The 22770-nt window shown below is 36.7% G+C and overlaps 1 protein-coding gene across 2 annotated transcripts in view; it reads left to right on the forward strand.

Annotated features, from left to right (window-relative positions):
- LOC135758015 (zinc finger MIZ domain-containing protein 1-like) overlaps positions 1–22770 on the forward strand; it is a 29694-nt gene that overhangs the window by 680 nt on the left and 6244 nt on the right. For both annotated transcript variants that reach the window (XM_065272810.2, XM_065272811.2), the window contains exons 2-14: positions 15550–15667; positions 15829–15942; positions 16074–16179; positions 20020–20152; positions 20271–20385; positions 20471–20628; positions 20705–20903; positions 21021–21257; positions 21412–21591; positions 21752–21811; positions 21907–22078; positions 22163–22304; positions 22414–22621. In XM_065272810.2, the coding sequence (XP_065128882.2) occupies positions 15599–15667; positions 15829–15942; positions 16074–16179; positions 20020–20152; positions 20271–20385; positions 20471–20628; positions 20705–20903; positions 21021–21257; positions 21412–21591; positions 21752–21811; positions 21907–22078; positions 22163–22304; positions 22414–22621 (1893 nt within the window). In that variant the 5' untranslated portion in view covers positions 15550–15598. The remainder of the gene's footprint in view (positions 1–15549; positions 15668–15828; positions 15943–16073; positions 16180–20019; positions 20153–20270; positions 20386–20470; positions 20629–20704; positions 20904–21020; positions 21258–21411; positions 21592–21751; positions 21812–21906; positions 22079–22162; positions 22305–22413; positions 22622–22770) is intronic.

Raw genomic sequence — 22770 nt, forward strand, 5'->3', positions numbered from 1 at the left:
TGTGTGTTTGTTTGTATTGTGTATGAATGAATGCTGTTATTTTACACATTAACATCTGTGCAGCTATTATATAAGAGTGTGTGTGTTTGTTCGTTGGAGTTATTGGTCTTGTTGAGTCGTTATAGTCTTTAAATTCACCTCCACATCACTTATTGTGCTGTTGTGAGTTATATAATCTTCTATTTTTCCTATTGCACTTTATGCATAATTAAAAATGAACATGGTTCTTGGTAAATGGGGTTTTGCTCTAAGAACTGATGTGATGTAACCACAGATGAAATGATTGGATAATCTGATCGCTCGAGTGTGTGTGTGTGTGTTCTCACTGTCCACTAACAGGAACTTGAAATAAATTTAAGGAGGGACATAAGGGCCCCTCTCTCACCTCCTTCTGCCCTCTTCGACGGCCCCAGAGAGAGAAAGTCTGTGTGTGTGTGTGTGTGTGTGTGTGTGTGTGTGTGTCTGCTCTCCTATTCAGCTGTAGACACAGCAGCCAGTGGACAAAAGACACATTGACACAGAGCAGTGTTATAGCACGTGTGTGTGTGTGTGTGTGTGTGTGTGTGTGTGTGTGTGTGTGTGTGTGTGTGTGTGTGTGTGTGTGTGTGTGTGTGTGTGTGTGTGTGTGTGTGTGTGTGTGTGTGTGTGCATCATTTGTTAACTCTGCTTGCAGTCTTTATAGACACTGCTGCAGTGTTTAAGGAGACACAGGGAAAGAGAGAGAGAGAGAGAGAGACAGACAGGGGTGCAGAAGAGACGGGTTAAGGAAAAGATTAATGTTAATGTAAAAGGGTGGAGATGTTCTTTCTAATGAATGAGAAAGTAAATTGTTGTATTTCTCTGTGTGCTTTACCAGAGTTAACGCCTTCTCTCTCTTCAGCGTGTTTGCCCTGTAACACTCAACAGACTCCCAGGAAAAACACTCTGGCAATATTAATGTGCCGGTATTCTCCAAGGAGGGCATGCAAGTTTGGAAAAATGAAATAAGCCCCTAAATTGACCAAGTAAACTTTTTTCGGAGTGGCAGTTTACACTCAGTGTAAATAGCGTTCCTTGTTGGCAAATACTATTTACATGAACCCCACCTACCAATGTCTGTTTGGAGCACTAAAGTTCAAAAAATATGCGTGGAGGTTAAATGCAGGCAGTAGAGCGTATGGTATGGCTCGTGAAACTGGCTTTTGACGTGATGTTGCTGATTCGAATCTGCATGTTGCTCTTTTCCTATCACATCGAAAAGGTATTTATTTGCAACAAGATTGAAGAAAAATGTTTGAAATATGATAATAAACAAAAGTATTATTGGATAGGGTTAGGGGTCGGGGTAGGGAGGATTTTTATTCTTCCAATAACGCAGGATTCATTTAATAATTTTAATAAATATAATCATTTACACTGTATGTTAGGTGTCTTCAACCGTTCTAATGGATAGAGAGGATGAGAAAGGACCATCATGCATGTTTCAAATTAAGACTGGATTTACATACTAAGTGATGATAGTTTAGACATTAAAAAAATAATAAGTTTTGGTCACATACAGTTAACACACTAACATTAAAATTTTACTGAATAGATTTTAAACTGGAACAGTTTTAATTTTATTATAAGCCTATTAATGCATTTATGTTTGGTGCCTTATTTAATTTTTCAAAGAAATTATTTTGGTTTCAAGCCATTTCAAGGATATTTTTATTTTTTAAATAAAACTTATTTTCACCTACTGTAAATAGCATATCACTAAGAAAATGCCAATGTTGTCACTTAGAAAATATCTAGTGTCACTTTACTATTAAAACTTATTCTGATGTTCACATTTTTACAAACAAGTGGATTTTTTTATGGCCGATACCGATATTAAGAAAGCTGTATGGCTGATATGTGGCCGATATAACACAAATGTTATTATTATCGTAAATAAGAGACATAAATAAACATGATCGATGCCGATAATAATAATAATAAAAAATTCCAGATATATCGGCCTCTGCAATATATTGGCCTATCACTACTACTAAATATATAACAAATAGAAATATGAGAATTATGACCCAAAACTGTTTTCCTCAGAAGTACTAATGGAGAATCATCATGAATCAGAAACATTCAAATGATTTACTGAGACAGAAAGAGAAACACATCTGATAACATCACAGATCAAATCACTCTCACTTTCAAACATTCAACAGAGACTAACCAGAAAACATGACATCATTCAGCAGAGAAATGACCTCATCTCTATGAGAGATTGATAAATAGTGTATTCCTTGTAATGCACAGAAAGTTGCATAATGTACTTATAGTGTAAATAGCTGCTGCAAACTTTTTAACATGACTGACTTTTACACAAGTAACTGCTATGTGCTATCACTTGTGTTTTGGTTTAAAATCTGTTTGTGTGTGAAGAAAATGAATGAGATTTTTTGGGAGCGACTGTTGTGCTGGACTCAAAGCACGCAAACACACACGCACACTTTAAAACACTTTACTATGTCTGAATATTTTTGCCACATTGATCTTTGACTAGTGCAGCGCAGAAGAGCATTCAGGACAAGCAGAGAGTATTTTTAGAGACAGACAGACACATCAGCTACCTGATCAGACAGACTTGACCTTAGATGACTTCAGATCTTAACTCTTTCTTTCTCTTCCCTCATAGTAGTGACTCTCTCAGATTCAAATGGGTCTATTGGCATGTTAAAGAGTCTTTATCAAAGCATGAAAAGTAGTTACAAACAAATCCACAAAGAGCTTTGGTCTGGTGTTTTTAAGACACGAGTTTCTCATCGGTCCTGTGCTTTCAAGACGATGGTTTCTGATTGGTCCAGGGCTTTTGAATTGCGAGTTTTTCATAACTTTGACTTGAGCTTTCTGCGTGGTCTGTTTGAGATGTGTATTTGTGACGGGTTCATCAGAATGGCTGTTGTGTTGTGTGGCTTGTCTGCAGCGTTGCATTGGGTTAAGTGTCTCTTTGTATCCAGGGATGAATGGGTTATACATCTGATTCATCATGTGAACTGAGAAGAGCTGCTTAAACACATCTACTGCACACAAATATAATACTGGGACACACAGATCATGGATGATCAACATTCATAAACATGTCCCATAATAAATGACATTATTTCTCATATTTCCTAAACTTTGCATTTCTTTCTAAATGTAAACACTTTTATTTCAACAAAGTCCTGTTGTCTCAGAGGTGACATCTGATGAAAATGAACTGATCTGAGTTCAGATCTTTTAGTCAATCTCTCATAGAGATGAGGTCATTTCACTGCTAAATGATGTCATGTTTTCTGTTTACAACAACGCTCTGAGTCTCTGTTGAATGTTTGAAAATGCGAGTGATTTGATCTGTGAGACGTGTTTCTCTTTCAGAAATCATTCTAATGCGTCTTATTCTTCTGTCTTATGTAAGCAATAATTGATGACAGGCTGTTGAATTATTTGAAAATAATGAACACCCAAGGTGGTAATGCGGCACGAGTTTATTTTTCTGCTTAGTGCACACGCTTACAACAAACATTATTTCTGAGGAAGAGTCAAATTGTTTCGGGTCATAATTCTTATATTTCTATTAGTGAGATATTGACTAGTTTTTAAAAATGTGTAAAATAAGTTTTTATAGTAGAGTCATAATAAAGAATGGGTTCATGGCACATGATTGATATTCTAAACAAAAAACACATGCTTTAATTAATACTTTTTTAAATTAAAGTGCTGTTTATACAAAAAAAACCTAAATTATATTAAAGGTGCTGTAGAATGTAAAACTGTATTTACTGTAGGCATAGATGAATAATAAGAGTTGTGTTCATGGTAATGATATATCATGAGCCTTAAACACGATTGTTTCCTCCTTCTTATATAAACTTTGTGCATGCAAAAGACCGCTGGAAAACAGACCAATCTCAACATAACACCAACTGTGACGTTACAGTCCAGATGAACACCTCAACATTAAATTACACATTCAATTAATTACAATGATAAAAACAAAGTTGTGACTGCTGAGTTAATGCTATATGTTAAAGTTTAGGCTGAAGTTCTACTATTGACATTACGGTTACGTTTTGCAGGTCCATACTGAAAAAAAACACAAAGTTTTCTCAAAACAATTGATTATTCCTCAAAATCTGTATCTTCATTCTGATACAGGCTCAAACATAAGATCTGTTTACACACACACAGAGCTACTTAAGGAGAAACAGCCAATCAGAGCAGAGCTCAACATTATTTTTTATGATCCTTCCTAATAAGGTATAATAGACCATTGCATTCAGTAAATGGACATTTAAAACAAACTTTAGATTATTTTTCACTTAATAAAGCCACAAACCTTCTGTGTAGATATCAGAGAACAATTTAACAGATTATTACAATGCATTCTTTGGCACCTTTAACATACAGCTGTTGATGACTCTCATAATGACGCTCTGTTGATGTTTGACTACACCGATCATAGTGTTGATGATGTGACTCCTAAAATAAAGAGATCAATGAAAGCAGGAGGTAAAATGAGAGGAGACATTGATTGATTAGCTTGCAAACATCTTTACAGTCATAAACATTCAGTGAAGTGCATCACATTTCCATGTGGCACCACCAGACCTGATCCCCGAACAAAAGAGAAGCTGAGTTTAAACCCATTCACTGGGTAGATTTGCATGAAACCAGTTGAAGAAAACCGAATGCTTAATGTTTATATGTTAACAGCCTTTGTAACCATCACAGGTTAATGGTTTTCAGTTAATATTGTCTCACTCCATGCCAGACGATAACGCCCTACAATCATTCACTAGCTTTTGCTGCTAATACAGTTTGTGTGTAGCTTTAGTAAAGCTTTCAGAGAGAGAGAGAGAGGTGTATAAACTCTTTGTAATTGGATCTGATCATAGACGTTAGACGTCTGAGAGGTGTGTGTGTGTCTGTGTGTTTGTGTGTGTGTTAAGTCAAATGCCGTTGTGTTACTATGAGATAAGCAACTGCTAAGGTTCCTCAAACTGTCCCATTAAGTTTAATTGATTTTAGTAGTTCAAAAAGTTTATTTCTGTTATATTTATTGGACACCAGACCTGAGATACAGTATATCTTACAGTCATTATTAGCCTTGCTTTATACCGCCAATCAAACAGTTGCACACACTTGACTGAATTGATCTTTATATCTAATCTAAATGCATATTCTTCAATGCTTATGCATGTACATGCATATATAGTATTTATACGTTTTTTAGAATTGTTTGGAAAGCAAAAAAAAAAAAAGCATGTTGTTGCATGAAGTTGCATTCACACCAGACGCGATTGAAGCATTAAGCGCAAGTGATGTACATGCTAGGTCAATGCAAAGCCACAATAGACATCATAGGTGCGATTCGCTCGACTGACGCAGCGTGAATTGAGCAGAACTTTAGCAGATATTCAGACCCCGTTAACCAATCAGGACCTTCTTCTAGTAGTGCCAGAAATACGAAACAACAATGGAGGACAAAATCATCTTCGTTGTATTTTGATACCCGGTACTGTACGACACATCTTCGTACTTTTATAGAAACAGAAATAAAATTTGAAGAAAGTGATTGAGAAAGTTAGAAAATCTGATAAGTTGTAAAAAATGCTCTTTACTCAATTTGAGCTATATGTTTTACACGCGTATGAAGCGAGTTAACTCAGAATGTTCAAACATCCAACTATGCATGAATAGTGCAATTTATTGGCTTCATTTGCATCAGGTGTGAATGCACAGTAAGACTTTTCACAAAATAGATTTAGATTTTTTCCTCTATTTTCAAATTCTTATTTTTTTGCTCTTTTTGATGGATAGTATTTAAGGAGAGGACAGTAAGGTACAGAGTGAATAGAGGGGTAGGGAATCAGCAATGAACCAGGAATTGAACTTGGGTTGTGCAAGCGTGTCTGCACTATATGACTTCTGTTCACTACACCTTCAGCTCTGACCCCTGACAAATTGTTTAAACTTTTTTTCAGCATGAATCAATAGTTATGTGATTTTAGTGGTTTGTCACTGTTTACCTAAAGTGGTAAGCATACACCAGTAATAAAACTTCTGATGGTTAATGACGTCAAAGTACATTTCTCCTGATAAGAGCCCATAACAACCGTCTGTTTGTGTGTGAGATACAGGATTATATCCGGCCCGTGAAGCTGCTATAGCTGATAGACTTTATAACCTCATATCAGGAATCACATCACTTTATCACATCATACTATTAAAGCATACTGTAACTTTCAAAACAGAAGACTTTATCTACAATATATAGCGTTTTAAAAACTAATTATAATTCTAACTCTTAGAATGAGTGGAAAATGACGATTAGGGCTGCACAATATTGATCAAATATGCAATGTACGATTTTACTGTTCATTGTTGCGATAACAATATTGCTTGTGAGATATTGTTTACGTAGAGAAATTCAATTTTCATTAGCTTTTTTTACATTTAGTTATGTAATTATCATACTGAAATAAATAGGTAATACATATTCATCTGTTTAATTACATCTAATTCATGCTAAAAAAATATTTCAGATGTACCATTAGGCACAAGTTCGTCACTGTCATATTTATTTTACGCTCTTTGCTTTGGACCGTTAGTTTCACCTTCACAAAGCTATCAAACCGGTTCAATTTCGATTCTTCTCGGTTTTTATACTCGGTTCTTGGTTCAACTCAATAAATATAGATTAAATACAAATACTTTATTAATAAAAAAGAACAGTGAACAGCAGTTTAGAAGTGGGTAATTAATAAAAAGAAATTAACACTATCGTCGTCGTCTTGCTTGCGAAATCTAAAATGCTTCCATACCTCTGACTTTTTATGTGAATGTGGCATCAATGTCGATGAAGCACCTGAAATCGCCATTTTAAGCACTGAATGAATGAATGACAGGCTCGCCTCTAGTTCCTTGGTAACATCGCGCAAGGCAAAAAAGAGGGTGATATCTAGTGAAGAAGACAAGTAATTAGATTAACGTTAATCTTACGTTCAATGTTTGCGAAAAAAAAATTGATTCTGCTCTTTGAGAATCAATTTTGAATCGACCACCTTTAAATAAAAAAAAGATTAATCGAAAAATCAACAATCTAAGAATGCAACACACAAATGATAGACACGTAAAATAAATGTAAGTTATCGCAACTCTCTGTGATATGGATATGGCATGTACTGCTGATATATCACGATAACTATTTTCCGCTATATTGTGCTGCCCTCGTGACAATGAATAACTACATTACATCTTATTATTAGTGGACCTCAGGGGAAACAATACAAATCTAACAATATGAGAGCGAGTGTGCTGTTAGATGCATTTTTGACTTCAGGTTTCTGATTTGTTTTTTCACTTGATTCTCTTGCCAAAATATGCAAAGATTTTCCTCCTGTGAGATGTTTAGGAAGATACGAGTTGTGTGTGTCATGTTTATGCCTGTTTACCAGTGTTGATGCGTGGGTTACCTCTGCCAGATGTTGTAAAACAAAGCTGAGATTCTCTGCTAGACATCGGCGTAGCTTAGATTGACATTTGAGCCTGGGGGGGCAGACTGATCTATTATACCAGGAGTGGGGAACCCTGGGGCCTGGAGGGCCACTGTCCTGCAGAGTTTAGTTCCAACCCTCATCAAACACACCTGAATTTCATTTTCAAGTAATCCTAAAGACTTCAATGAGATTTTTCAGGTGTGTTTAATTGGGGTTGGAACAAAACTCTGCAGGACAGTGGCCCTCCAGGACCAGGGTTCCCCACCCCTGTATTACACCAGAACATGTGCTTTTAACACAAACTAAAATGAATGAAAAACATTTTCATCGACTACATTAAAATAACATAAAAATGGATTAAATTTTTCCAAACTGTAAAACACAGTTAAAAGTAAAGAATGGGCACAATTATTTGCATATTTTTATTAGTAATATTAATACTTTAATCAGTGAAATGACTCCCATTGTATTTATAAACTGTATTTATATAGGGAAATATACCGTTACCAACCGAGGAATAAAATGAAATCATTCTCTTTCCTTGAAATGGATTTTTGGTTATACCGCCACCCCTACTTCACTCTATATTAACTTTTATGTTTTTTCAGTAGTAGAAGAAGGATGTTCTGATTGGTCGATATACTGTTTGTCCCGCCTCTCCTTCTTTGTGATTGGACGGCTGGATAAAAGTGACTTTACTGAGCCCCACGTTTTGATAAATTATAAATACACATATTATTACCAGAATAACAGTTGTTTTACAAAGTAACGTTTTAAAATGTATAAGAAACTAAATTAATATGTATATTTGTTGTGGAATATAATTTCCTTTATATAAATACTTTTAGCCAATGGGGGGCATGGCCCCCCTGGACCCCTCAAGCTCCGCTTATGCTGCTAGATTGTATTGTATTGACGTGTATGTAGTTGATGGTTGTTAGTGCAGTTATTCAACTGCTTGCTGGTTAATCATTTCTATAACGGCTTTTTCATGCATACAGCCTCAAATGAGAATTTGTAGCATGAAAGATCCATTTGATATGATTTAGTGTTTTTGTTTATCCAAACTGAATAAAATATGTGAGAACACTTCTTACAATTGTCATATAAAGTTGGAATGTTTTAGTATTGGTAATATACAAGTATCTCTAACAATCACATGATCCGTATCACAAATTTGCTTAAAAATCTAAATATTCTTCATATCAGATAAAACATCCTATTCATTCATTTTTAAAGAAAGATTTCCTATGTGATCTCAGACTTTGGGATGGTATATGAATACATCTGACTGTAGGCATGTTATGATGTTTAATAGTTTCTTGCCTTTTTATTCTTGTGGTTCATTTGTTTGAGCGGGGTTACATTTGTTCACCTTGTATTTGTGTGAGGAGTTTTTTTACTTAAAGAAATCAATTTTCCTGCAGCTGAGACCTTACGCTTGCCGTCTGTAACGTCTGTGTGCAGTTTTGACTTTATTGATTTTTTTGGTTGTGTGGCGTCTGTAAAGACACTGTGATGAATGACTGGAGGTGTCAGGAGAGATCTGCTGTTAGACAATAGAGATGATTTCCCTTCCCATTACACGCAGTGGTGTAGTGGTGTCTGGAGAAGTGGGTATACTCTTAATGTATGCCCCCTGTAGAAGTGGGTATACCCCATGCCATCAAATAAAGAGGTGGGTATACTCCGTATACCTGCGTATACCCTTCACTACACCACTGATTACACGTTAATGCATCACACACACACATACACACAACAAACTCCCATCATTCTCATATATTCATATTGTCTATTTTTAATACACTTACTTTCAACTACATAACTGTTTTAGAAGAAAGGTTCCCTCTGTCAGGACTGAATCTGTTGCCATTTTTAGTGTATTGTCTCAACGTTAAAGGTGCAGTGTGTAATTTTTAAAAGGATCTCTTGACAGAAATGCAAAATGATATACAAAACTATATTATCAGGGGTGTATAAAGACCTTTCATAATGAACTGGTATGTGTTTATTACCTTAGAACGAGACCTTTTTATCTACATACATCGAGGGTCCCCTTACATGGAAGTCACCATGTTGTGCCACCATTTTACTACAGAAGCCCTTAACGGACAATTTTTTTTACTAAGTTGTCTCCGACGATGACATGTTTGTCTGGTGGCGGCTACCGTAGCTTCTCTATGTGTTTCAAAAGCGAGGGGTGAGCAGTGGACTAAGCCATTGGTTGCAATTCGTGACCTCACCACTAGATTCCGCTTAAATTTACACACTGCACCTTTAAACTGTCCATATTGCAACTTTAGTGAGCATGGACCTGTAAGATGAACTTTTAGTATCCAATGACATATATCTGTAGGTAAACAACATTATACATTGCATTAGATTGTGCTTGGGACAAGTAACTAAGCGAAAGAAGGCGGATCCCCTATCAATGTGATGTCACATTAATTACACCCCTTCTTCCAGAGACACATGTTTGATGTAGTCATGTAAGCGCTCTACACCCTACCTTACATACGGGGAGAGGAACAGAAACTTTCTTTGCATTTAAAGAAACACAAAAACAGCGAGTTTTTCATTGCAGCCACAGATGGTCATGTTCAACATCGTATAATAAAAGATCTGTGATGTATTTTGAGCTGAAACTTTACAGACACATTCTGGCGATAATAGAGACTATTTTTATATCACTGAAAACACCTAGGTTAGGGGCCCTTTAAATGTCTTGTTAGGTAAAGCGATTGCTTTTTGTAATGTTGGATCAGAAGTCAACCTTCTGCTTGACCTTCAATCTCATAAACGTGTACGAACATAATTTATAAAGTTTGAGATATAAATGTTTCCCCTACGATTCGTGTTTGATGGATGGATGACTGCACTTTTTGGGGCTGTGTTCGTGTGAAATAAGAAAGTTTGTAATTTTCATTTTGATGTGAACTACACCTTTAAAAATATGTGTTAAAATGAATTTCACACACTAACAGTTTGTCTGTGATGTTTAGTCAGAGATGTGACAACATCAGTCTGATAAAATGAGAGATGAGCTTTATGGGATGTAAATAAATAAGTGTAGTGAGGGGTGAGAATAGAGTCAACGGTCCTCTGGAGTTTCCCCATCCGAGTCTCTGACACGACAGACTGTCTACAGTACACGACTCTAAAAATAACATCCTTCAGAGAGCGAGACAGAACAGACGGATGAAGTATCTTGAGTATTTACCACGATGACCCCTGCTGGAAGTCTCATAAAGATGAGTCTAGCTGTGATTTTCGTCTAACAGGCGTAGTGTTTGTTTCGATGCATCTGATAGCCACAGCAGGTGTTCAGTTATGTTGTGCGTTACTGTACGTCAGATTCATAAATGACCGGCTGTATTGTACCGTAATGACTCCACAGAGATCATACGGTGACCTGCACACGATCAGGTCAATTCTAATCTATAGCACTTTACGCAGTTTTGCATTGTTGCAAAGCAGCTTTACAGTCAATATACTGTATATTATTATTATTCTAGGCTATAAAGACATACATATAAACGCTATAGATATAAGGAAAAAGAAATCATAGAAAACATTATGAAACAGAAAGATAAGAAATACATAAACTACATGGTATTTGATTGTGCTTTGTTTTTAGTGTAGTAGCATTTGTTTATGAATGATGTGCATGTTGTGTGTTGTCATGGTTGTGTGTGTGTGTGTGTGTGTGTGTGTGTGTGTGTGTGTGTGTGTGTGTGTGTGTGTGTGTGTGTGTGTGTGTGTGTGTGTGTGTGTGTGTGTGTGTGTCTGTGTGAAACCAAACCAAAATGGATGTTTTTACTTATGTAATAGATAGTCATGGGCTGTGTGGTTTATCAGTTTTTATGTTACTCAAAAGAAAAGAGAGAGAGAGAGATGGAGAAGGAGATGCTTATGTAAATATGTACATTTAATGTTTCTATGCTCTGTCAGTGTAAAAACTTTTTTACCATAACAATAAAACTATTTAAATCTACTGATAGACAGACAGAGAAAGAAAGAAAGATTTCACAGATGAACAAATGAAACCTGAAACAGTTCATCTGATCCCCTGCTAATGTAATATTGTAGCAGAAATTCATTCAGTGGTGTTTGAAAAACTCTGAGTTTTCCTCTGATTCAGATCAACCACAGGAAATGAACTCTTTCCTGCTGGAGGAAGAGAGAGCGAGAGAGAGAGAGAGAGAGAGAAAGAGAGAGAGAGAGAGAGAGAAAGAGAGAGAGAGAGAGAGAGAGAGAGAGAGAGAGAGAGAGAGAGAGAGAGAGAGAGAGAGAGAGAGAGAGAGAAAGCTTTACATTAGTGTCAGACAGAAACCAGTGAGGGAGTTCAATCTGAACCGGACTCTTGTGTTTTGCTCCAGGACTCATATATTCATGTGTGCACTACTGTCTGTCTGTGACTTTATTATGAAACAATTATTATATTATGAATAAATTGTATGAAAACAGAAAGAATAGCAGAAGAATTCACTGAGAATTAATTATATGACTCTCTGTGAAATTCAGACTAAAATCTCATAAACATTACAAGCATCAAAATTTAATTTCAATCTTTTCATCTCTATTGGAATCTATGTTTCGTTTAATCTTACTCGGACAATATTAAAGATATCAAGATTATATTTTCTTTACATTTATGTAGGATGATGATGTAAAAAATAGTAAATTACACAAAATGACTTTAGCTGGGTTTTCACAGTCTAGCACAAACCCTACTGCTTTGAGCCACAGTCTTACACACATTTTATTAAAGGTGCCAAAGAATGCATGTTAATAATCTGTTAAATAGTTCTCTGATATCTCCACAGAAGGTTTGTGGCTTTATTAAGTGCAGAAATGATCCAGAGTCAGTTTTACATGATTTGACTTTAGAATGAAAAGATCATGACCTTATTTGAAAGGGTCATGAATAATAATGTTGAGCTCTGCTCTGATTGGCTGTTTCTCCTTCAGTAGCTCTGTGTGTGTCTAAACAGATCTTATGTTTGAGTCTGTGTCAGATTTTGAGGAATAATCAATTGTTTGGAGATTGTTAATGGACGTTTCTGAGTGGTAAGTTTGTGTTTTTATCAGTGTGGACCTGCAAAACGTAACTGTAACATCAATACAAGAACTTCAGCCTAAACGCTAGCATATAGCATTAACTAGCATATATATCATGAACTAGCATATATAGCATGACCTAGCATATAGCATTAACTAGCATATATAGCATTAACTAGCATATATATCATGAACTAGCATATATAGCATGAACTAGCATATAGCATTAACTAGCATATAACATTAACTAGCATATATAGCATTAACTAGCATATATAGCATGAACTAGCATATAGCATTAACTAGCATATAGCATTAACTAGCATATAGCATGAACTAGCATATATATCATGAACTCGCATATATAGTATGAACTAGCACATATAGTATGAACTAGCATATATAGCATGAACTAGCATATATATCATGAACTAGCATATATAGCATGACCTAGCATATAGCATTAACTAGCATATAGTATGAACTAGCATATATAGCATGAACTAGCATATATAGCATGACCTAGCATATAGCATTAACTAGCATATAACATGAACTAGCATATATAGCATTAACTAGCATATATGTAATGAACTAGCATATATAGCATGAACTAGCATATATAGCATGAACTAGCATATAGTATGAACTAGCATATATAGCATGACCTAGCATATAGCATTAACTAGCATATAACATGAACTAGCATATATAGCATTAACTAGCATATATGTCATGAACTAGCATATATAGCATGAACTAGCATATAGCATGAACTAGCATATATGTCATGAACTAGCATATATAGCATGACCTAGCATATAGCATTAACTAGCATATAGTATGAAGTAGCATATATAGCATGAACTAGCATATATAGCATGACCTAGCATATAGCATTAACTAGCATATAACATGAACTAGCATATATAGCATTAACTAGCATATATGTCATGAACTAGCATATATAGCATGAACTAGCATATATATCATGAACTAGCATATAGCATGAACTAGCATATAGCATGAACTAGCATATATAGCATGAACTATCATATAGCATGAACTAGCATTTATAGCATGAACTAGCATATAACATGAACTAGCATATATAGCATTAACTAGCATATATAGCATTAACTAGCATATATAGCATGAACTAGCATATATGTCATGAACTAGCATATATAGCATGAACTAGCATATATATCATGAACTAGCATATAGCATGAACTAGCATATAGCATGAACTAGCATATATAGCATGACCTAGCATATAGCACTAACTAGCATATAACATGAACTAGCATATATAGCATTAACTAGCATATATGTCATGAACTAGCATATATAGCATGAACTAGCATATAGCATTAACTAGCATATAACATGAACTAGCATATATAGCATTAACTAGCATATATGTCATGAACTAGCATATATAGCATGAACTAGCATATAGCATGAACTAGCATATATGTCATGAACTAGCATATATAGCATGACCTAGCATATAGCATTAACTAGCATATAGTATGAAGTAGCATATATAGCATGAACTAGCATATATAGCATGACCTAGCATATAGCATTAACTAGCATATAACATGAACTAGCATATATAGCATTAACTAGCATATATGTCATGAACTAGCATATATAGCATGAACTAGCATATATATCATGAACTAGCATATAGCATGAACTAGCATATAGCATGAACTAGCATATATAGCATGAACTATCATATAGCATGAACTAGCATTTATAGCATGAACTAGCATATAACATGAACTAGCATATATAGCATTAACTAGCATATATAGCATTAACTAGCATATATAGCATGAACTAGCATATATGTCATGAACTAGCATATATAGCATGAACTAGCATATATATCATGAACTAGCATATAGCATGAACTAGCATATAGCATGAACTAGCATATATAGCATGACCTAGCATATAGCACTAACTAGCATATAACATGAACTAGCATATATAGCATTAACTAGCATATATATCATGAACTAGCATATAGCATGAACTAGCATATAGCATGAACTAGCATATATAGCATGAACTAGCATATAGCATGAACTAACATATATATCATGAACTAGCATATAGCATGAACTAGCATATAGCATGAACTAGCATATATAGCATGAACTAGCATATATAGCATGAACTAGCATATAGCATGAACTAGCATATAGCGCTAACAACGCATTGTTATTAATTTAATGTTGTGGTGTACATCTGGTCTGTAACGTCACAGTTGGTGTTATGTTGAGATTGGTTTGTTTTTTGAGGTTTACATAAGAAGGAGGAAACAAACGTGTTTAAGGCTCACGAAATGTCATTACCATGTACACAACTCTGATTATTCATTTATGCCTGTAAATACAGTTTTACTTTCTACCGCACCTTTAATAATAGAGAGAGTTGTGTTGGCACAGATGTATGGACACATGTGTTATCTCTCTCGCACACGCACACAGTGTTTGTTTATTTAATATCTTACAGAGGAAGTGGTCATTTGATATCATGTCATAAGCATCAGCAGCCCTTCTCAGTAAAACCATTTAAACCTGTCTGTTACCGGACTCAAATACATTGATGTTAAATCTCTCAGCATCATTACTGAATCTTTAATTTGTTGCTCTAATCATGTTGGTAGAGAAAACACACAGATTAAATCCCAGTAGTCTCACAGTGTGTGTGTGTGTGTTTATATGAGCTCATATCTCCCTAGTGGTGCCATATACTGATCATTAAGATATTTATAACACACACACACACACACACTGAGAGAGATTATGGAAATGTAACAGCACTTTATCACACGATTGTTATTATGATACAAAATGATTTCTTCCCCAAGTGTTTTAGTCCCACGGCTCATTAATAAGAGTTAATCTACAAACACACAATGTGAAAGTTGTCTCACAGCTTTGCTCTTTTGTGTGTTTTGCAGAAGCTGAGGGTTAATGGCCGGGTCGTAGGACCACAGAAGGTCCTGCAGGATGAATTCTCTCCCGTCCATGGACCGACACATCCAGCAAACCAATGATCGGTTGCACTGCATCAAACAGGTGAGACGCATGCTGTGCACAGATTGAGATGGGTTTCATCAAGTGATCTGTTTTATACTCTAAAGTGTGACGCCCCCTACAGGACACACATGAATGTGAGGTTTTCACATGAGATTCACTACAGTACATTTTTTATTTTTGTGTCTGATTTCATGTATCAGCACCTGCAAAATCCAGCAAACTTCCAGACGGCGGCATCAGAGCTGTTGGATTGGTGTGGAGATCCACGAGCCTTTCATAGATGCTTCGAGCAAAGCCTGATGGGATGTCTAACGGTGAGCCCAAATCAATCAATCACATACACCTTCAAACATCTTAACATGATGGTACATGTTTCACTGGGTTCATATGAACACCCAGACCTTTGCACGTCGATGTTTTAGTGATTTATGATATTGTCTGTTAGGTGGTGAGTCACGTGTCATGTCAGCAGGGTTACGACATGGATCTGGGGTATCGACTGCTGGCAGTTTGTGCAGCAAATAGGGACAAATTCACCCCTAAATCAGCAGGTGAGTATCTGGCATACTGTACTGTGAGAGACATTATATGCCAATCAGATTAAAAGAAACATTTGTAAGGTTTTAATTTTGTGCACAAACAAAATCTGATATTTGTATGCAAACTCAATTTGAGGATTATAATGAACATCCACACACATTCAGTTGACGAATCTGAAATCATAGCAGTCAGTGATACATTTAAAATTGAATCAGATGTATTTCTATTGTGCATAATGTTACATTGTTACAGAGCAGTTTTACATGAAAACAGAAATGAGATAAAAAATGATTGATGACTAAATGATTATATACTAAACAGAGGTGTTTGTTTGGATGCAAAGGAAATGTAAAGGTTTATTATTTTAAAGGGCACCTATTATGCCCATTTTTACAAGATGTTATATAAGTCTCAGGTGTGTCCAGAATGTGTCTGTGAAGTTTTAGCTCAAAGATCATTTATAATATCATGTCCAAGATGCCCATATTTGTGTGGGAGCAAAGACGTGCTGTTTTTGTGTCTGTACCTTTAAATGCAAGTGAGCTACAGCTCCTCCCTCCCTTACCAAAAGAGACAGTGAGGCTTTCACTTAAAATTGATTTGATTCCTGTAAATACAGTCTGAGTATCTCACTATTGAGATATGACGGACAGCATAAAACTCACTGAGGGTGGAAACTATGGTAATGGCGTGGGCGGGGCTTTATCAGTGTGACATCACATTAACAAGAAAATCAGAATGGCTTGTCTAATGAGACTGCTTTGGTTTGATGGGGATTAAAAAAAAATATCTTGAAGTAAATGTTTGGTTAACTGTTGGGGGGAAATATCTGATGTGTAATTATCTGATAGCTGACTCTTTAACTTATAATAAACATACATTTGCATTAAGAGCTAAAATACATGTAAGAGCTGTCCAAACTGAAAACAACTTGCACTGACATATCTTAAAATACATCAGTGACCTTTGTTTTGTCTCAAAATGCACACAAGTAATTTTTTTAGTAAGGCATGTTTGTTAAATCAAGATATATTTCCTTATTAAACTAAGGTCTAGTCCTGGTTTAAGATAATCCCTGTCCAGGAAACCACCCCGAAAAAGTGTTAAATTAAGGTAAATATAGAACAGATAAAAATGTGTGAATAAATGATCTCATGACAATCTAGATGAAATATTTGAATGGTTTGACAGATCAAGTGTTATTATGTTCAGATAGACTGTAACAGTCTCTGTAGTTAAATGCCGATTCTCCCCAGTGTGTTTTTGGGTTGAACCGACGCTCTTAATATCTTTCACTTCAGTAGATCTCAAGAATCCCACAGCACCGTATACCCACAAAGTTAACTCTTTATTTTCCTGCAGGCCTCCAGATTAAAGACTAGAAACCCTATAAAAATACAGCAAATCTGTCTTAACATGGTGATTTTATTTTTATCCTATAATTGCAGTGTTATGCTGTGGTTTAGGGTAGATGTTTGATAGGCACATCTTCTCTGGTGGTTAACTAGTTCAGTCTTGAATGACACCAGTCATTGGGTTAATGGAATGTAAAACATACTTGTTTTGTTTTTCGATGATGTGAAGCATTCAAAGTTTAAAAACACGTATGTACAGGATGAGTACATGGATTTAGGGAATCATTTAGTGCAACAGTTTTTATCTGGATGTTTATCTGTTGATCTTCCACATCATACTGTATATTTATATAAGATTCAGAATGAAAATTAAAATTGTTAATGGGATCCTCATAAAAACATAATACTACAACTCAACATAGGGCAGTTTCCCGGATAAGGATTAGACTAGTCCTAGACTAAGATAAACTTAAGAGGTTTCCAAACTGAAAACAACTTGCACTGACATATCGTCGCTGTCCTTTCCAAATCTTGTATCTCCATATTTTGTGAATTTATTTTTTTGTCATAACTCATTATTATTGGTCATGCTTTATATTTGTCAGTGGGTTTTCCAAATACTCAATAAAAAAGTATTAAAAGTGCTTGTCAACATAGACTACACAGTGTGTAACCATTAAAAAAATACAGGGTTTATTCTGTTTCATGAAAAAGAGTGAATTTAGACATACAAGCTTTCAGAAGGACAGTGACGATATCTTAAAATAATTCAGTGCCCTTTGTTTTGCCTCAAAATGCACACAAGTAATGTTTTTAGTAAGGCATGTTTGATAAAACTAGTTATATATCCTAATTAAACTAAGACCTAGTCCTGGTTTAAGATAATCCCTGTCTGGGAAACCACCCCTTAATGTTATATTATATTTAAAATTAAATAAAAATTTCAAATGTAAATTCTTTACATACATGTTGTCATTTAAACATAATTAAACAGATTTACATCAGATGAATCTTAAGAAATCATTCATTAACATTTATAAACTCAATAATGATTCTTGTATGGCACATCCCAGGATCATTTGATTTTTGGTTCATTCACACTGCCAATGATTTTCCGGAATCTGTGTATGCATTAATTTCACACACATACTGTAAAGACGCGTGACGTATTTAAAGTCCTGCACTTGGTAGTTTTTTTCCACAGCGTCTGAAGTTTGCTAATTATCCGTGATTTTTCTACACTGTCAGAAATAAAGGTACAAAACTGTACCTTTTCTGTCACTGGGGCTGTACCCTAAGTTTCCGTTTGATACATTTACAGGAATACAAAACAGAATTCAATTTTGGGTAGATTACCGTACCTTTAGGACCTACATTGTTAGAAAAAAGTCAAAATATGTACCCTAGCTGTCAGTGGGGCAGCACCCTTTAAGAAGGGAATTGTATGGACCATTGGGTACAGATACCAATATGTACCTTTGAGATACTAATATTTATTTTTGAGGTACTAATAAGCTCTCTTTGGTCCCAGAAAGTACTTCTGAGGTACTAAAATGAAATCTTTAGGTGCAAAGCTGTACTTTTTGAAAGGGTACAGCCCCAGTGACAGAAAAGGTACAGTTTTGTACCTTTATTTCTGAGAGTGTATTTTAAAACCACATGCATGTATTATAGTTTATGATAAGATGATAAGGAGCGTGTGATGATCTGTTCTGCATGCTGACCTGTGTTTGTGTCAAAGAACTGAACCCTAACTTCTGGTTGTGACGCGTCCTCACTACGCCACGCCCCCTTACGGCATTGTTTCCGGGTCTTGTTCACAGAGAATGCTTTCCGTGAATGTTATGGCAATGTTATTACTGTAGGTCTTCTTTACGGGAGCGATCCCAGAACATTTACAGGATGTGTTTTTGTTCACACAGAAGCCTTTCTGACAATTTTACAGAAATTTTCTGAGACCAAAATGCTGTGTGAATGAGGTTTTAGCAGAATGAATGGATGTTGACTGATATTGCCAGGCTCTGAAATAAGGTCAATTGAATTATCAAAGTCATTTTTTACTGACAGTTTACATAAACACATTTAATGCTGTTTACAACTCAATTTAATCATTTGAATTTCATAAACCATCTCAATCCTCACAAACTCTGACCTGATACACAACACAAACACTGTCATGTGTGCAGACAACTCAGTCTGTTGTTTTTGTGTCTCTCAGGATAAAAATACAAAAAATGTGGTTTTCCCTAAAAAGAAAATGACAAAGTAGTTTTGCAGTGCAATATTATAGAAACTGTCTGTTGTCTGTTGTTTAGTATTTTAGCGCCCTCTTATGGTAAAGTGCAGTAATGGTAGAGTTGATTTAGTTCTTCACCTCACTAGATGTTTGTTTTTGAAAGTTTTTGTTAAATCTTAATGAAATAAAGATGAAACTTTCAGGATTGTATTTGAATTGTGTTATTATTTATAATTGATTTATTGCTTTTGTTTGTGTAGCTCTGTTGTCCTCATGGTGTGAAGATCTGGGTCGACTTCTATTGCTGCGTCATCAGAAGACACGACAACCAGATCCATCAGTGAAGACCACCATACAAACCAACATGAGCAATATGAAACCATTGTCTCATGGGTCAGTCTCTCTCTCTCTCTCTCTCTCTCTCTCTCTCTCTCTCTCTCTCTCTCTCTCTCACACACACACACACACACACACGTGCACACATTAACTTTTTGCATCCTTATCTCCATAGTGATTCACCATTTCAATATGACTCTGTTTCCTGGCAACAAAACCCCAATCAAGCGTCTGGTTCTGTCTCTGTGGTGACTACAGTATGGGGAGTGACCAACACTACACAGACTCAAGTAAAAACATCATTCACACGCACACACACACACGTGAACACACTGTTTCTGTGTACATGTCATAACTCTGTGTGTATGTGTTTAGGTGTTAGGGAACCCTATGGGCAGCCCAAACAATCATATGAACCCTGGAGGTAATGTTGGCATGAACTCAGGACAGTTTTCTGGTCAACAGTTTTCTTCTAAGGGTCCCAGTCAAGCGTACATGCAGCAGGGGATGTACGGGCGACCAAACTACACCGGGTAAGACAGACAGAAAGACAGACAGATGGGATAGATGATGTATCCAGTATCTCTGAACTCTTTCTCTCTTATGCAGTTATGGGGGCGGTCCTAACCCTGCAGGTGGGATGGGCATGCCTCCACAGACACGCCCACATTCTGACTACAGCCAACCAGCTGCCGCCGCTGCGGCCGCTGCAGTGGCTGCTGCTGCCGCTACAGCAACCGCCACTGCGACGGCAACGGTCGCCGCCCTACAGGAGACGCAGCACAAGGATATGAATCAGTACGGCCCGGTAAGAGAACTTTTCATTTAACTTATTTCAGTTGCTGTTTTATAAAACAAACATTTCTTTTCATGCAATTGTTTTGCGCTTACAAGACAAGTTATAGAAAGTCTGATTGTGTTTCAGATGTGTTCCTCCTTTCAAATGGGGCCCAACCAGGCATACAGTACTCAGTTCATGAATCAGTCCGGTCCACGGGGACCCCCTGCCCTCCCCAGCGCCGTATCTCCAGGAGCCATGAACATGGGTCAACCCCGACAGATGATGCAATACGGGGGTCACCCTCAGCGGATGCCCCAGCAGGGCTATGGGACCGGTGGTCCACGACCCATGCAGGGAGTAAAGAGACCGTATCCAGGAGAGGTGAGGAAACGTTTTGATTTTAACAATTCAAGTTGTGTTATTTTTACGTATAGTAAACCCAGACCTCTGAGTAGTAGTATCTCTGTTTGTATGCATATTTTTGATCTGACCAAAATAATTCTTCATGTGATTTGAATGTTTGAATAATCCCCAGAGTAACTATGGAGGGCAGCAGTATGGACCGAATGGTCAGTTTTCTTCTCAGCAGGGCCAGTACCCCAATCCTACCGCCAACAGGGCCCTTACCTCACCCCATTACCCACTGCAGAGAACGCCAGGACAACCCGGGACCCCCTTACAGTACCCGTCTGCCGGCACGGGCCAGTTTTACAAGGTCAGATAACATACTCTCAAATACATATATTTATACCGCATGTCAATCCCATCATGCATTGCAATGAATTCATTTAAGTTAAGAGAAATTGAAACAGTTCATAAATATATTTTATTCAATACCAAAAATATATGAATGTGTCTTTCTGTCCTCACCATAGGAACCCAGTAACAACTTCAACCCAGGAAACTTTCATTATAACCATTCTAACATGAACGGGGTATGTTGGTTGAATGTTGTGTTGGGTTTTCTTATTATTTGTAGATGTTTTTTCGTTAATGTCTTCATTTATGTCTTCTGTTGATGTATTCGTAGCCTTCTCAGCCAATGGGCAACAGTTATCCTCACTCACCATTACCAGCCAACCCTACCTCCCCCGTGACACCAGGAAATAATATTCCTCCATATCCGTCACCGATCCAGGACATTAAACCTCAGATACCTCCTGATATCAAACCCAACATAAACACACTTCCACCTCCTCCAGGTGAGAGATCATTACCAGGTACAGACTGTATGTTGACATCATAGTCATGTGACTTCTGTATGAGCAGATCTCTGATGTTTGTAGGTAACACGAGTGATGAGCTTCGTCTGATGTTTCCAGTTAGAGACGGCGTCGTCCTAGAACCATTTAGACTTGAACACAATCTGGCTGTCAGTAATCACATCTTCCACCTGCGGCCCGTTGTACACCAGACCCTTATGTGCAGGTGAGACCCCACCACACACATACACACACACACACACACACACACACACGTGCACACACAAACATGATCATAATGTAACATTTGTGTATCTGTGTTGTGTGTTTGATAGGTCTGATCTGGAGCTTCAGTTTAAGTGTTATCATCATGAAGACAGACAGATGTTCACTAACTGGCCTGCGTCGGTGCAGGTCAGTGTTAACGCAACACCTCTCACCATCGAACGAGGAGATAAGACTACCCATAAGCCTTTGCATCTAAAACACCTGTGTCAGCCGGGCCGCAACACCATCCAGATTACAGTGACCGCGTGCTGTTGTGTAAGTATGTGACAGAAGACTGTCAGATCTTCTGCTGTATGCCTGTGATTTTCTTCTGTTGTTCTCCTCTATGTCTGTGATGTTCTTCTGTATGTCTGTGATGTTCTTCTGTATGTCTGTGATGTTCTTCTGTATGTCTGTGATGTTCT

This window comes from Paramisgurnus dabryanus, chromosome 1 (assembly GCF_030506205.2).
Source record: "Paramisgurnus dabryanus chromosome 1, PD_genome_1.1, whole genome shotgun sequence".
Lineage (NCBI taxonomy): Eukaryota > Metazoa > Chordata > Actinopteri > Cypriniformes > Cobitidae > Paramisgurnus > Paramisgurnus dabryanus.